Source organism: Callospermophilus lateralis, chromosome 1 (genome assembly GCF_048772815.1).
Source record: "Callospermophilus lateralis isolate mCalLat2 chromosome 1, mCalLat2.hap1, whole genome shotgun sequence".
Taxonomy (NCBI): domain Eukaryota; kingdom Metazoa; phylum Chordata; class Mammalia; order Rodentia; family Sciuridae; genus Callospermophilus; species Callospermophilus lateralis.
In genome coordinates, this window is record NC_135305.1 from 204299896 (window position 1) to 204313979 (window position 14084).

Consider the following 14084-nt stretch of genomic DNA (forward strand, 5'->3'; position numbering starts at 1 on the left):
TCACTGTCCCCTCCCAGCACAGGCCCTCTTGCTCTTCTCTGGCTCTCTGCTTGGCCATTGCCCTTCACAAGGAACCAGGAAGAAAGTATGCGTTCCCAGAAGCCCTTAGAGCCCATCAGAATTGCCACTTCATTCCAATGGGCTCTGTGCCACCTTACTGTGGGAGCTCTAGACTGTGCTGCCCTTGGAGGCAGAGGCTCTCTCAGGGGGGTGAGGGCAGTGGGACCAGCTCTGATCCCCTCCATTCCCATCTCTGAGGGATGGCCTGAGCAGATGTAGTCTCAGGACCTCCAGGTGGAGGAAGGAGACGAATTGTCATAGTATGTGCTCCTGCATTTGTGTCACTGTACAAGCTACACACATAACTGTGTCTCACGTGGGGACTGTCTGCATCCACATACACGTGCTCACTTGTGCTTGCATGCGTGTCTACCTGTGTGTACACAGCTACATGCTCCTGTGTGTCTGCCTCTGTGTGTGTGCCTGTGCATCTGTGTGGCCAGTGCATCTGGGGGTGGTGTGTGTAGCTATAGGCTACTCACCCTCCCTGGAGTCAGCCTTCCCTGTGACTGTAATTGCAGCCAAGAGGATGATGCTGTGACAGTCACACAGAAGATGGGGGCTCCCAGGGTCACCTCCTCAGCAGCCTTTCCAGCTCACCATGGGGAGGGAGGTGCACCACACCCATGTCTTCACACACTTCCTCAAAACCCTTCTGCCCAAAGCTCCAGCCCAGCCCCACTTCTGCTCTCTGCCACCAGTGCCCACCCACACAGCCTTTTGGGAGCAGCAGGAGGTGCCCTCTGGAGCAACCAGTGAGGTGCAGAGCTGTTCAGCAGTGAGATGGGCATCCCTGCCCTGGGGAGCTGCTCAACTGGGGCCTCTGGTTTTGGAGGCTGACCAGAGTGAAATAATAGCTTCAGTCCTGCGAGCCCCATTTTCCCCATCTGTGAAATAGGGCGCAATCCCCTGTATTATTAGAGGACAGACGGGTGGGGTCAGGTTTCCATGGGAGATTACCACTCAGATTTCCATGGGAGATGCAGCAATTATGAAAATAACAATTATTATTACAAGTCCAAGCTTGGCATCTGAGCAGCAGGCTGACAAAGAGGCCGGGAGTGTGCTGCCCTACTCTGTGGATGGGGAGGGCCACAGATGGAGCCAGGGCAGGGCAGGGGGATGCCTAGTGAGGAGGGCCAAGTAGGTGGGGGAGGCTGGGCAATGTGCCCATCCCAGGGCACCAGGGGTTCTGCTGTGCATATGGAGCCTGTGGGCATGCAGGGGCCCCCAGGCAGGTTCTAAGACAAGGGCCATGAGCACCTGCTCGGGGGACTGCATCTGTCCATTCACAGCTGGCTGGTCCCAGAGCTCTGGCTGAGGCTGGTGGGCTGCTGGGCCTCCCCCCGTCACAGCCACATCTGCCCAGTGTTCCTGCATGGTTTTGCCATGGCTTCTCTTCTGGCTTGAAGTGTGGGCTGTGGTCACTCTGAAGGAGCTGCTTTTGAGGGCAGAGCTGAGCTGGTGCCCGGATGACTTCCTGAATCAGACGCAGTCCTCAGACAGCCTCATCCTCTCAAGGCCTGAGCTGTCCCACTGGCCTGGCTAACACAGGGCCGCATCCTAGTGCTTGTCCGCTTTCTGCTGCCGCAGGGCCTGCAGGAAGACCCCTTTCACCTGGCTAAGGGTCTCGTGGTACATGCGGAAGTCCTCCTCCTTTCCCCGCAGGGCATTGCCCAGGGCGGCTTTCAGCATTTCGTTCTCCTCCACCTGGATGGCCAGCCTGGACCACAGGGAGACAGGGCTGAGTGTGGTCTGAGTAGCACATGGTGGCGGTGTCCAGGGGGCCCTGGATTGCAGCTCCAGCATGACTGCTGTTTAGGCTCAGGGTTTTCTCTGACCCACCCCCTCCTCTGCCCTACCCCCTCCCCAGGAGGAATACCATGCTGGAGTCCTCTCTGGGCCCACCCACAGCTTTGGGTCTAGTGCCCAGTAGCCCCAGCATTATCAGCTATCCCAAGCAGGAGCCTCATTTGTAGAGGTGCTTTCTCCCCTTTCCCTTTGCATTGTCTTATAAAGCCAACTGAGGGAGAAAGTGGGTCCAGCAAACCCCGCTTAATGAAGCTTCTCTTGGGACTCTGGGGTCATCAGGGAGTGCCTGGGCCCCTTGGCCACTGCAGGGAGATCTCTGAATTGGAAGCCTAGAATCTAGGACCCAGCAGAACCAGCCCTCTGGGCAAATAGAAGTCAAAAGTGCAAGCAGGGAGGGACAGTCCCTCTGCCCTTCGTAGCACCTCTACCTAGACTACTACCCTTTCAGGAAGAGGGGGCAGGAAGCACCTGGTGGTCAGCTCCTCCATCTGCAATTCCACAGGTACACTGGAGAGTTGGGCAGAGGATGGGTCCTTTTTCTCACTTCCTGTTGGGTTGGGCCTGGTGTTAGAGGCTGGCAGACCAGCAGGGCAGTCTTCTGGCTCTGCCATCCTGACCCCTAGCTCACCCCAGCCCACACCATGCTGACGTGGCTGGTCTGGGACCACTCTTGAAAAAAACCGTTACAGCGACTGGCCTTTCACTTAAAGACCACATCCCCCAGCTTCAGCACAAGCCTGGAGTGTGTTCTTCTGTCTAGGGTCTGGGTGTGACCACAGCACAAGTGACGCAGGCCACCTTACAAGATGAGAGGCAGGTTGTCCCCTTCCTTCCTCCCCTTCCTGCTGCTGGCAGGGAAGCTCCAGTGGCCACCTTGGACCAGGAGTTGGAGCTGTGCGTTGAGGATGGTGGAGCCACAAGACAGAAGAGCTTGGGTCTCCCAGCCTGTGGAGAGGCCACGAGAGCCCTCATACAAGTTCACCTATGTGGAGGCAAAAAGGGTCTCCTCTGCTGTTTCAGCCACGACTACTTTTGGCTGACCCAGCAGAGCAACTGTGAACAAGGTTCACTGGGCACAGAAGGTAGAGGGCTGCTGGGGAGGCAGGAAGTAGTGGCTGAGGACATTCAGCAGAGGTACTGCCCCCTCATGCTAAGGGCTAACACGAGGCTGGGCCAGGTCCAAGTGGGCCCGTGGGTCACTGGGGCTCCTGCTTCTGGTTGGGAGCTGGGAGAGGCTGCACAGTAACAGAGGCAGGCAGAGCTCTGCCCTCATACAAACTCCACTTCCCACACTCCCTGATGAAGGCCAAAGAGCAGAGTTAACTGCCTCCTCCCTCAGCAGCGAGGCTGCCCCTACTTCCCACATCAGGACCCTTCCTTGGTCCCTACCTGGTTTATTTTTGGGGGCTGCTTTCTGTGAGGCGGATGCCTTGCCAGGCTCCAAGCGCATCTTCTCCAGATGTTGCTCCAGTACCACAGTGTGGTGCCGCTCCCCCTGCAGCCTCCTTTCCGCCTCCAGGAGCTTGCTGTTGCTCTCCTCCAACCTGGTCATTATAGAGGGGCTGCACACGCCCTGGCAGGCAGGGGCAGCCCCTGGCCCACCTACTGAGGCTCCGAGAGAGGTGGGCATATCTTACACTGGGTGGTGGAAATTGTTCTGGATTTTCATTGCAGTAACATAGAAATGTGCACTGAAAAACCACATAGTTCTCTTCAAGGCTTAAAATGAAAAAAATTGGCAGCCCATCCCTACGCCCTTCACTCTGGATTCTTGTTCCCCAGAAGCAACCACTTTTAGCATTTTAAGCTGCTTCTTTTGAGTGTTTACTGCCACATTTCTACAGATGCTTGTGCTGCTTTTTTTTTTTTAAGGTTTAAATATAATCTTTTGACTTCCTGTCATGCGGAATCAGAATTTGGTTTTATTTTAGCACTCTCCCCCTACCCAACAGAACCTACTTTCCTCTTTTTGACTGAATTGATATTAGGTGGTGTGTTAGTTTTCTGTTGCTACTGTAACAAATTACCACAAAATAGGCAGCTTGAAATCACACAAACGCATTGTCTTACATTTCTGTATATCTGAAAGGGAGCCGGTTCTTTTGGGTTCTCTGCTCCAGGTATCACAAGCCAAAATCAAGGTGTCAGCTAACCTGGGCTGTTATCTGGAGGTTCTAGGGGAGAATCTGTTTCTAAATCCATTCAGGGTGTTGGGAGAATCCAGTTGTAGGTAGCTGAAGGACTGTTTCCTGCTACTGTTGGCTAGGGGTCATTTTTAGCTTCTAAAGGGCACTTTGCCCCCTCTGTCTTCATAGTCAGCTCTGAATCTTTCATGTATGATGCCTTCTGTAGCATAACTCTTGAATGACCCCAGATGGAAAAATGTCTCTGCTTTTATGGGCTCAAGTGATTAGATTTGGCCCACCTGATAATCCAGGATAATCTTCCTATCGTAGGGGCCATCATGATCATTACATCCGCAAAACCCTTTGCAGGCATTACAGCAAAGGACACAGGCATCAAAATCCTGACTACCACAGGGGATATATTGGACAATTATTCAGAGCTGACACATAGTTCACTAATGATTACATTTCCTGGAGTTAATGTTTGTCTTATGTTTATTGTTTTGTTTTCTATATGTGTGTCATAAATCCATGGGCCTTGAAGACCTTGTTGTGTGGTTATTTCACATGAAAAATTTGTTTAATCTTTTTTTAATATTGTTTTTAGTTGTAGTTGGACACAATACCTTCATTTTATTTATTTTTATGTGGTGCTGAGGATCGAACCCAGGGCCTCACACATGCTAGGCGAGTGCTCCATCACCAAGCTCCAGCCCCAGCCCCAAGATTTGTTTAATCTTTAAGTCCCACTAACAGGGAAAAGATAAATGGTGACATATTCATACTATGAAACATGATAGAATATGACAGAACCATTATACTATTCAACACAGTGGCCTTTCATCCACATGAAGCTGTTAAAGTTATGATAATTAAATAAAATTTAAAATTTAGTTCTTCAGTCATACTAGGCACACTTCAAGTTCTCAAAAACCACATGTGGCTAATGGCTACTGCATTGGTCAGTGAAGATCTAGAACAAATCCATCATCTCAGAAACTTCTATTGGACAGCACTGGTCTAGCAATGACAAAGAACAAGGTAGAGCTATACATACAAACGTGGCTAATCTCCAAGTCATAGAACAAGAGCAATTGCCACAAGAATACATATTATACCATTTATATAAAAAAGCTCACTAAATAATGACATGTCCACGGCTACGTATTCAGGTCTGTAACTTCAAGAACAAGGGTCAGGAGATAACAGGGTGGAGTGGGATGACATAAGGAGCAAGACTTGGAAGTGACATACACATGAACCTGACCTGTTGTCTACAGTGGTAACAAGGAGACTCTGGTCCTGTGTCTGTGTTAACAGGGGTTTTTAAGAAGACTGAGGTGCTTTCCCCTGTGAGTGGCAAGAGGTGGGTCTGCTTCTCCCACCTGCCTGGGCTTCTTGAAGAAAAATGCTGCAGTCACTGAAGGTGACTGAGCAGTGATGGCCCTGGGGGCTGATATCCTGGGCTGCAGAGGTCAGCCTGAAATCAAGGTGTCAGAAGGGCTGCTACGCTAGCTCATCTTGGGGTCTTCTTCCAAGCTCATTCCATTTGTTAGCAGAATTGAGTTCTCTTGTGGCTGTAGAACCTCATTTTCTTGCTGGATATTGACTAGGGGTGGTTGCTAGCTCCTAGAGAGCACCCACCATTCCTGCCATGTGATCTTCCCCACAGCAGGGCAGTCTGCAGGAGAATGTCTTCAAGGTCAGCAGGAGACTAGCTGCTGCTTCAACTCTCTGGCTTCCTCTGTCTCTGACCTCTAGACTCATGCAATGAAGTCTGCCGTCTCTCTCACTTTGATCAACTCAGTCACCTGACTAGTAAACTTAATTATGTCTGCAAACTCCCCTTTGCCATGTAAGCTAACATAATCATGGCAACAATATCCCACCATATTCATGGGTTCTGACCACAATGATGGGAATGGAAGTATAAAAGGCCTGTATATAAGGGGGCAGGGATTTGGGGGATAATATTAGATAATGTTCTGCCTTCCACAGTGAAAACACAAATTTTCTTTTTTAAGAAAGAAACTAAAGCCCGGTGGTATTGTTAGAGAATGATACAACATTGTTCCAGGCACACTAGAGTCAACATCAGAATTAGGGTTAAAGGAGAAAAATCACATGGTCCTTCAACAGATGCTGAAGAAACATTGGTAAATCATTCCTTATTTCTGATTTTAAAAACTCAAAGTGACTGGAAATATAGCCAAGTGGTAGCCTGCTTGTCTAGCATGTATAAGGCCATGGATTTGATTCCCAGCACTGCAAAAACAAACCAAATCAAACAAATTGCTTCAAGTAAAAAGGAGAACAGAAGGAAACATCTTAACACAATAAAGTATTTTAAATTCAGAAACCAATAACTCATGAATAGAGGAATGGTAAATCAATCGGTGGATTTACATGATAAGATACTCTGTAACCATAAAAAGAATATGTACTGACATGAAGAGAAGTTCTGCAATATGTTACTAAATGAAATAAGTAGCTGAAGATTATGCATAATATATGATCCAATTTAAACATTTATAACAAATTAAAAATTTAAAAACAAATAAATATAAGGCTAATATAATTCAGTGGATGAACTGAAAACAAAGAGGAACAAGCAGAAGCTACTGAAGCACTGTCTGTGGGGTGGGGCTTTCATTTTTCTGTTATGGATTTCAGTAACAGTTTCCTTTTGTTTAACTTTGTATTCCATTTATACCAGGCAAAACAATAAAACAGCAGCAAACGCCATACTAAAATGGTAAAAGCATGTTATGAGTTTCCACAAAAACTTAGAAGCAATCAAACTCTGGATTTCTTCCCCAAATTGTGCCTTCACCATCTTGATACACATCACCATCACTCATGTAGTTGCTCAGCCCCCAAAGCTGAGAGTCATGCTTGCTTTCTTCCTCACCTTCGGCTTCTACTCTATCAGTAAGTGCTACAGCTTTCCCACAAACACACCAGAGCCAGCTCCCTCGCACTCCTCCTCCTGTGGCCTGGTCTGAGGCTGCTCCTCAGGCCTGGATCCATAGTCTTTGCCCTCAAGACTCTCAGACCCTTCGGATCTCCAATTATTCTCTTTCGGCCAGGCTTTGTCCTCACCAATGTTCTCTTCCTCAATTGTTAACTGCTCTAAGTCAGCCAGACCCTCATTTGTCAATGGCTTGGAGTGTGATTCTAACAATCCTCTAACATCAGGTGTGTCAACCTCATGAGATTCCAAATATTTTGAAAGTCTTGTCTTGTTATTTCAAAATTGATTGTCATTGTATTTCAAGAGTCTGACCAGATTGGCCCAATGCCAGTGTAAAGTGAAGAATATTAAGTGGTCAAATTATTAGTAAATATTTCGACATTAAAATTTTTGCTTTTGGGGCTAAGGTTGTGGCTCAGTGGTAGAGCATTTGCCTAGCATGTGTGAGGCACTGGGTTCGATTCTCAGCACCACCTATATATTAATAAAGTCTATTAACAACTAAAAAATCTTTAAAAAATTTTACTTTCATGTATGCTGTAATTGTGAGGATTTGATAAACAATATTCAGGAGATTTCCCAAACCAACAATTAATTTAACACAAATAATACAAGATCTTTATGAAGGTAAATATGCATAACATTATATACATAATATTATATGTATAATACGTAAATTGATCTTCTATAAATTAAGAAAAAATATAAACAATTTCAAAAAATGTGCAATGGCACAAATAGGTAGTTAACAGAAAAGAACACATACCGGGTTATGTGAAAAACATGCTCATCTTCAATGTTTTGTTTTTTTAAGTTTTTTTTTTTTTTTTTTTTTTTTTTTTGTGGTACTGAGGATTGAACCCAGGGATGCGTAATCACTGAGCCACGTCCTCAGCCCTTTCTCTTTGAGAAAGAATCCCACTAAGTTGCTTAGGGACTCATTAAGTTGCTGAGGCTGGCTTTGAACTTGCAATCCTACTGCCTCAGCCTCCTGAGCTACTGGGATTACAGGCGTGCACCACCGTACCCAGCTCCTCATTTTTGGTCACAGCAAAACAGATGAAGATAATAATGAGATATTAGTGTTCCTTAATGAGTTTGAAAAAATGTTAATGACTGATAAAACTTACTATAGGAGAGGCTATGGGGAAAGGATCAAGAGTTCACATGATTGGTAGGAATGCAAATTTGACTCATTTTAAAAGGGCAATTTGCCATTATTTGTAGATATGTTTAGTGTGAAGCTACTTTTTGATAATATACGTAATACATGCGTTGTCCATATGGCGAAATACACACATATACATATACACATGTATGTACATATGCATGTATATATTATTGGGTGTGGAAAGAAAAATTTAGTAGTTTTAATTGTTCTTATTTATGAAGAATGTGGAATTGGGTGTTGGAGAAACAGAGACTTTATGCAATAAGTAAATATACATTTCTAGTAGAAAACCTAGCAAAACTTCCAATAGTGTAAGGCAGGGGTTTTAATGCCAACATGAGGGCAGCTGATATAAACTTGTACATCTCTAAGGCAGCAAGTTAATTACAAGTGAGTTAATATAATTCTAGACACTTCAACAGAATACCTTGGTTGTGATAATCAGAATTAAGATAATCTCCATCAACAAGTGCAGGGAAGTGGTGAGGAAGCTGTAGTCCACTGGGGCCTGGGGCAGGGCAGGGTGGAGGCTCATCAGTCGTGAGAAACTGAACACAGGCAGCACTCCTGTGTTCCGGAAACCCTAAGCCAATAAATTAGCATAAAGCACTGATCAGAAACCACTGAAACCCCAAGGGCTCCATAGAAACAACCGAAGACCCACGCTCTAGGAGCACTTTCATAGCCTAAGAACTGCCACAAGAAAATCCCCACTGAAGATGAGCTCACACCACCAGAAATACAAGCCACACGGGGAGAACATTCATCCCAAGTGAAGAGTCAATCAACAGATGCTATTTACATCCCTAGGTAATAAAGGTGATACAACTATTTGAAAGGACTAAGTTTAAAATTATTGAAAAGAGAAAGACAATAAATCTTTGTTTGTTTGTTTGGTTATCATGCTGGGGATCAAACACAGGGCCTTGCACATGATAGTCAAGCTCTCTGCCACTAAGCTACACCCCCACTCTGGAAAGGCAAGAAGTCTTAATGAAAGGACAAATGCTATAAGCAAGAGAACAGGACAAATGCTATAATAACACACAACAGTTATTAAAATAGGTTTCATGGTAGATGAAGTGCAACTCAAGAGATTTAGTGAACTGGAAGATAGATTTGGAGAAATCATTTGGAATTCAGCCTAAAATATAGAGTTAAAAATTATGTAAGAAAGCAAGGAATTCTAATGTGTGGTGGCTGAACATTTTAGTAAAAAGAACAGGGAGAATCAAGAAGCAACAAATAAAGAAAAGTCCTTGGCAATACATAGATTGAAGTCCTTGAATTAAAAAAGTACACTAATTCCTGAACATAAAAATAGCATAATAATAATAATGATAATAATAATATAGGAGAATAATATATATAGGAAAAATGTATAGAAAATACATACAGGAAAATATCATAGGAAATATATATATCTATAATTGGGAAAATAAATTTGTTGGAAAATATATATAGGAATATGTGTGTATATATATATGTGTATATATGTGTGTGTATGTGTGTTTGTGTATCATATATTTAGACACATCACAGTGAAACCTTACAATATCAAAGACAAAGAGAATAAATGAAAAAGTATCCAGAGAGAAAGGATATCTACACACAGATGACAAACTGCTAGCAGATTCCTTTTTAGTAACAGTGGATGCTAAAAGATGAAATAATGGCCACAAAGTACTGAGAAAAAATACCCATCTACTCAGATTTCTATGCCAAAGTTTCTCCTAAATTCTCTTTTAAGAGAATGGCACAATAGAAACACTTAAAAGTAAAGATTCAGGGAGTTGACCATTTTTATGGCCCCAATGAACTAACACATGTACCTCAGTAGGGAAACTGAACCCAGAAGGAAGACTGAGGTACAAGAAGCACCAAGAGGAAAGACATCTATCTGTAAGCATGCTGCCAAAGGGAAAGGAATACCAATCAGCCACAGTGGTGCACCCTCTTATCCCAGCAATCTGGGAGGCTGAGGTAGGAGGACCTCAGGTTTGAGACTAGCCTGGGCAACATAATGAAACTCTGTCTCAAAAATTTAAAAACATGAGAAAAGGTCTGGGGATATTGTTGAGTGGTAGAAAGCTGCTGGGTTTAACTCCAAGTATCACAACAAAGAAAAGAAATACAATTTACTTAATATTTTCAGGGTATTTAAAGAAAGAATGTGGACAAGACTGTTAAAAAACAGTCACATGGGTGCTGGGGTTGTGGCTCAGTGGTAGAGCGCTCGCCTAGCATGCGCGAGGCCCTGGTTGGATCTGCAGCACCACATAAAAATAAATAAATAAAATAAAATAAAGGTATTGTGTCTAACCAAAAAAAAAAAAATCTTAAAAAAAAAACAGTCACATGAAAGACACAAGTGGAAAAATTAGAGTTAAAGCATTCATACACACACACACACACACACACACACACACTTGGGATTGAACTTAGGGGTGCTTAACCACTGAGCAACATCCCCAGCCCTTTTTAATTTTTTATTTTGAGGCAGGGTCTTCCTAAATTGCTGAGGCAGGCTTTGAACTTGCAATCCTCCTGCCTCAGCCTCCTGAGTTCCTGGGATTTATAGGCATGTGTCACTGCACCTAGCTAAAACATTCTTAATTTATTCTATTGCTCACAATGATGTAAAGAAACCTATTGATTTTTAAATCTCCTGAGCTGTGTTTTATGTTAAAAGTTAAGGATCACACTCAAAGAATACAGATAAAATGTATAACTTCCAAACTTGTCTAGAAGAAAGGGAAATAACACTTGGTCAGTCTAGTATCAGAGAAAAGAAAGGAGAAAAAGGAGCAAAAATCATTGCAAGTAGAAAATATTACTTGAGATGATTAAATACTATAAAAATGAAAAAGGGTTAGACTCTTATACTTAAAACACTGAAATTTTCAGGTTGAATTTAAAAACAAAGCCAACTATATGCTTTTTTTTTTCTTTTTTAAAAAGAGAGACATATTTAGTTAACTTTTGCTGTGGTAGACTAACCACACCAGCCCTCCTATTGTAAATAATTAGAGAAATGGACATAATCTAAGAAATAACTTGTTTTCAGACAATAGGTAACAGGACAACAGGCACGGAACTCAATACTTGAGAGAAAGGAAACAATGACTTGAGTTCCACTGTCCTGGATTTTGCCTGAGGTCTTTTCTCAGCATGAGGGAGAGGGAATCCCAGCAGAGCCCAGTAGTCTTACTGGGATAAGGACAGGAGACTGGTCAACAGGACAGAGGAGGAACATGAAGGCCCCTGGAATTTGTAGGGCAGAGTACAGGAGGGGGAAGCTACATAAAGACCACTCCTGTGTAAGCTTGCGACAAACTCTAAGGATCAAGAAAGGAATGAACATTGAGGATCTCTGAGAAAGGAAGTCCAGTGCTTTGGGATCAGAAGTCCAAACAGATTAGGAAGTTTGGAGTGTGGAATGAGCTTCATTTTCTTGCTAAAAGCCCAGGGAGAGGGCAAGGCTCTAGAGTAAGGAAAGTGATGTGTCTTGGTTGATGGGCCTGGGCCAGCCCCACAGAGTTTCCTGGCACCCTCCAATGACACAGGGGAGCAGAATGACTCTGAGGACTCCAGAAGGTGTGAGCTGACAGTGTTGTATGTGCATGACTCTTAGAGTGACAGCATCCTTAGATCTGTGTCATGGGTGCCTTGGTTGTGGATACTCTAATCCCAGCACTGCATGGAGAGGCCCAGAAGATGAGCTCTCTTAGGGAGAGATTCCAGGTAGAAGAACCAAGGTGGCCCTGCTGGGCTTCCAGCTGAACGAGGCCATCTAAGTGACCCAGCAAATTCCCAGTGAACCCACAGAATCAAGAAAAAGAACCAACCATCGTGTTTTATGCCACTAAATTGTGGGCAGCTTGTTAAGCAGCAACAGATGACGGAGTCACCTCCCAATTGCAGGTGTAACTTATGGGAAGTGGGAAAGAAGGCTGGTGTTGAGTATGTGTCTGCACCCGGAGGTGCTTTAGTCATGAGGGGCAGACATGGGGGCTGTACAGGCCAGCTGGACCTGGTTCCCCAGAAACCACTGGCACAAGAACAAAAGTCATTCCCATGCCCCAGAAAAGACTGCCCAAAGATTCTTGCTACCAAGATCCCTGTATCTTCTTGGGCTCCCTGCTCTTCATCTTGGAGTTTTCCAGTACCTTCCAAAAATTTAATTCAGCCAGAATTAGTTTCTATTATCTGTCATCAAAGAAACTTGACTGATACATGATACAGCCTGTTAGGACAGAAACTCAATGGTGTCTTTTGTATTTTTCAGTGTGGAGGTCACATGGCTGGCCATGTGTTGGCCTGGGCATCTGCAGTTCTTGCCAAAACGGTCACTTGAGCAAGAAGCACTGATTTATTTGAGTGGAAGTCTGTCAACAACCCTTTGGAGGCCACTGTACCTCCTGGTCCACTGCCTCCCCAGAGAAGTCTCAGCCCCTCGTCTCTCTTGCTCTTGGTAATTCTAGACATCAGCCCAGCCTGCGTCTTCTCCCCTCCAACCTCCAACACGACCAGGTACAATGCCGGTCCTGCCACGGATTTTAATTTATTGCTGGATTGATTTGACCGACTTAACTACTCCAAGGTGTCCCTCCCTGAGAATCCCACCTCGAGTCCACATGCCATGATGCGGTCCTACTGGGTGCACATAGGATAGGGTTGTGGGAAAACCTCAGCGTGATGGCAGGGCCCCAAAGTCATGGGGCATTTGGGTGGGCACATGAGTGGCATAGCCTGGACCGACACCACGGGAGCCAAGCTCTCACATGAGGTAGATCCAGTTCCCACCACATGTGGGTCTAAGGGAGAATTCCTGGGTGACAGATATTACCGTTTCTGCAGGACAGTAACAAACTCAGTGAGCCGGTCTCGCTCCACCTCGGTGGCCTGCCAGAGGGCCTTGATCTCTGTCACTTGTGCTTGCCAGCCTTTTTGTTCTGGGGAGTCCAAGCACCTGGGACTAGGGAGGAGGGCAGAGGGCAGAGGTCATCTGAAGCCTGAAGACACACACTTACCCCTGTGATGGTGGGAGGGAGTGGAAGGACAGTCAGAGGTTCTCAGAGATAGCCAGAGAAGGAACCCAACCCAACCCATCCTGGTCCATCATTCCTAGCCTTACTTAGCTGCTAGAGTTACACTGACCTCTGTCCATCCCATTACTGTGGGGGGCTGAGATTAGTCGGGCTGCTATGAAAGCTGCCCAGGGTACCCATACCTGTGTGGTCTCTGGGGTTTGGCTGCTGTGCCCAATGTCAGGAGGCCCTAATCTGTGGTCCTGCCAGCTTGTCCCAGACCTTCTGCATCTCCTGGTTTGGCCCTGAATCCAGTCCACTCTCCTGGAGCCTGGACATTGGGCTTTGTGTCTTGGTCAATGTTCTGCAGTCCATCACTGCTTTGCTCCTTACCATTGGTCCTGCCTACTGGTTCCTTACCTGTTGCCTGGGGCCAAGTCAGAAGGTGGACTCTATGTTCAAAACCCCCAGAGCCCACGAGTAAGTTCCCTGTTGTTCTCTGCTTGTGCCCTCATGTTTCCTAGTGTGACATTGTGTGACCCTGGACTTGCTCTTCCAGCAATGTTGGATATAGGGAGGTTACAGAAATGGGCAGCATCTTGAAGCTGGTCTGGCATGTGAGCCTGAGGGCCAACTCTCTCTGGGGTGTTAGGAAGGCCTCTTACCCTCTCTTGGCCCCAGTTTTCCTCTGAATATTGAGGGGGTTTGGTTGAGATGGGTTCTGAGGACTGCAGACCCCTCTGTGTTCTGAGTCCTAAAATGCTTTAGGGCATTGCTACTCAAATCAATGGCTAAAACTACTCTGGATCAGTGACTTTAGCATGGCCTAGAAGCTTGTTAGAAATGCAGAACCCTAATCTCCATCCCAGACCTGCAGCCTCAGAACCTATATTCAACCTAGTAGATCCCTA

At 45.4% G+C, this 14084-nt stretch overlaps 1 protein-coding gene across 1 annotated transcript in view; it reads right to left on the bottom strand.

Moving 5' to 3' along the window:
• Positions 1-1145: 1145 nt before the first annotated feature.
• Ccdc13 (coiled-coil domain containing 13) overlaps positions 1146-14084 on the bottom strand; it is a 37678-nt gene continuing 24739 nt past the window's right edge. Inside the window, exons 12-15 of the mRNA XM_076869428.2 lie at positions 12993-13115; positions 3262-3416; positions 2341-2467; positions 1146-1783 (exon numbers count right to left, since the gene is read on the bottom strand). Of these exons, the coding sequence (XP_076725543.2) occupies positions 1624-1783; positions 2341-2467; positions 3262-3416; positions 12993-13115 (565 nt within the window). The 3' untranslated portion in view covers positions 1146-1623. The remainder of the gene's footprint in view (positions 1784-2340; positions 2468-3261; positions 3417-12992; positions 13116-14084) is intronic.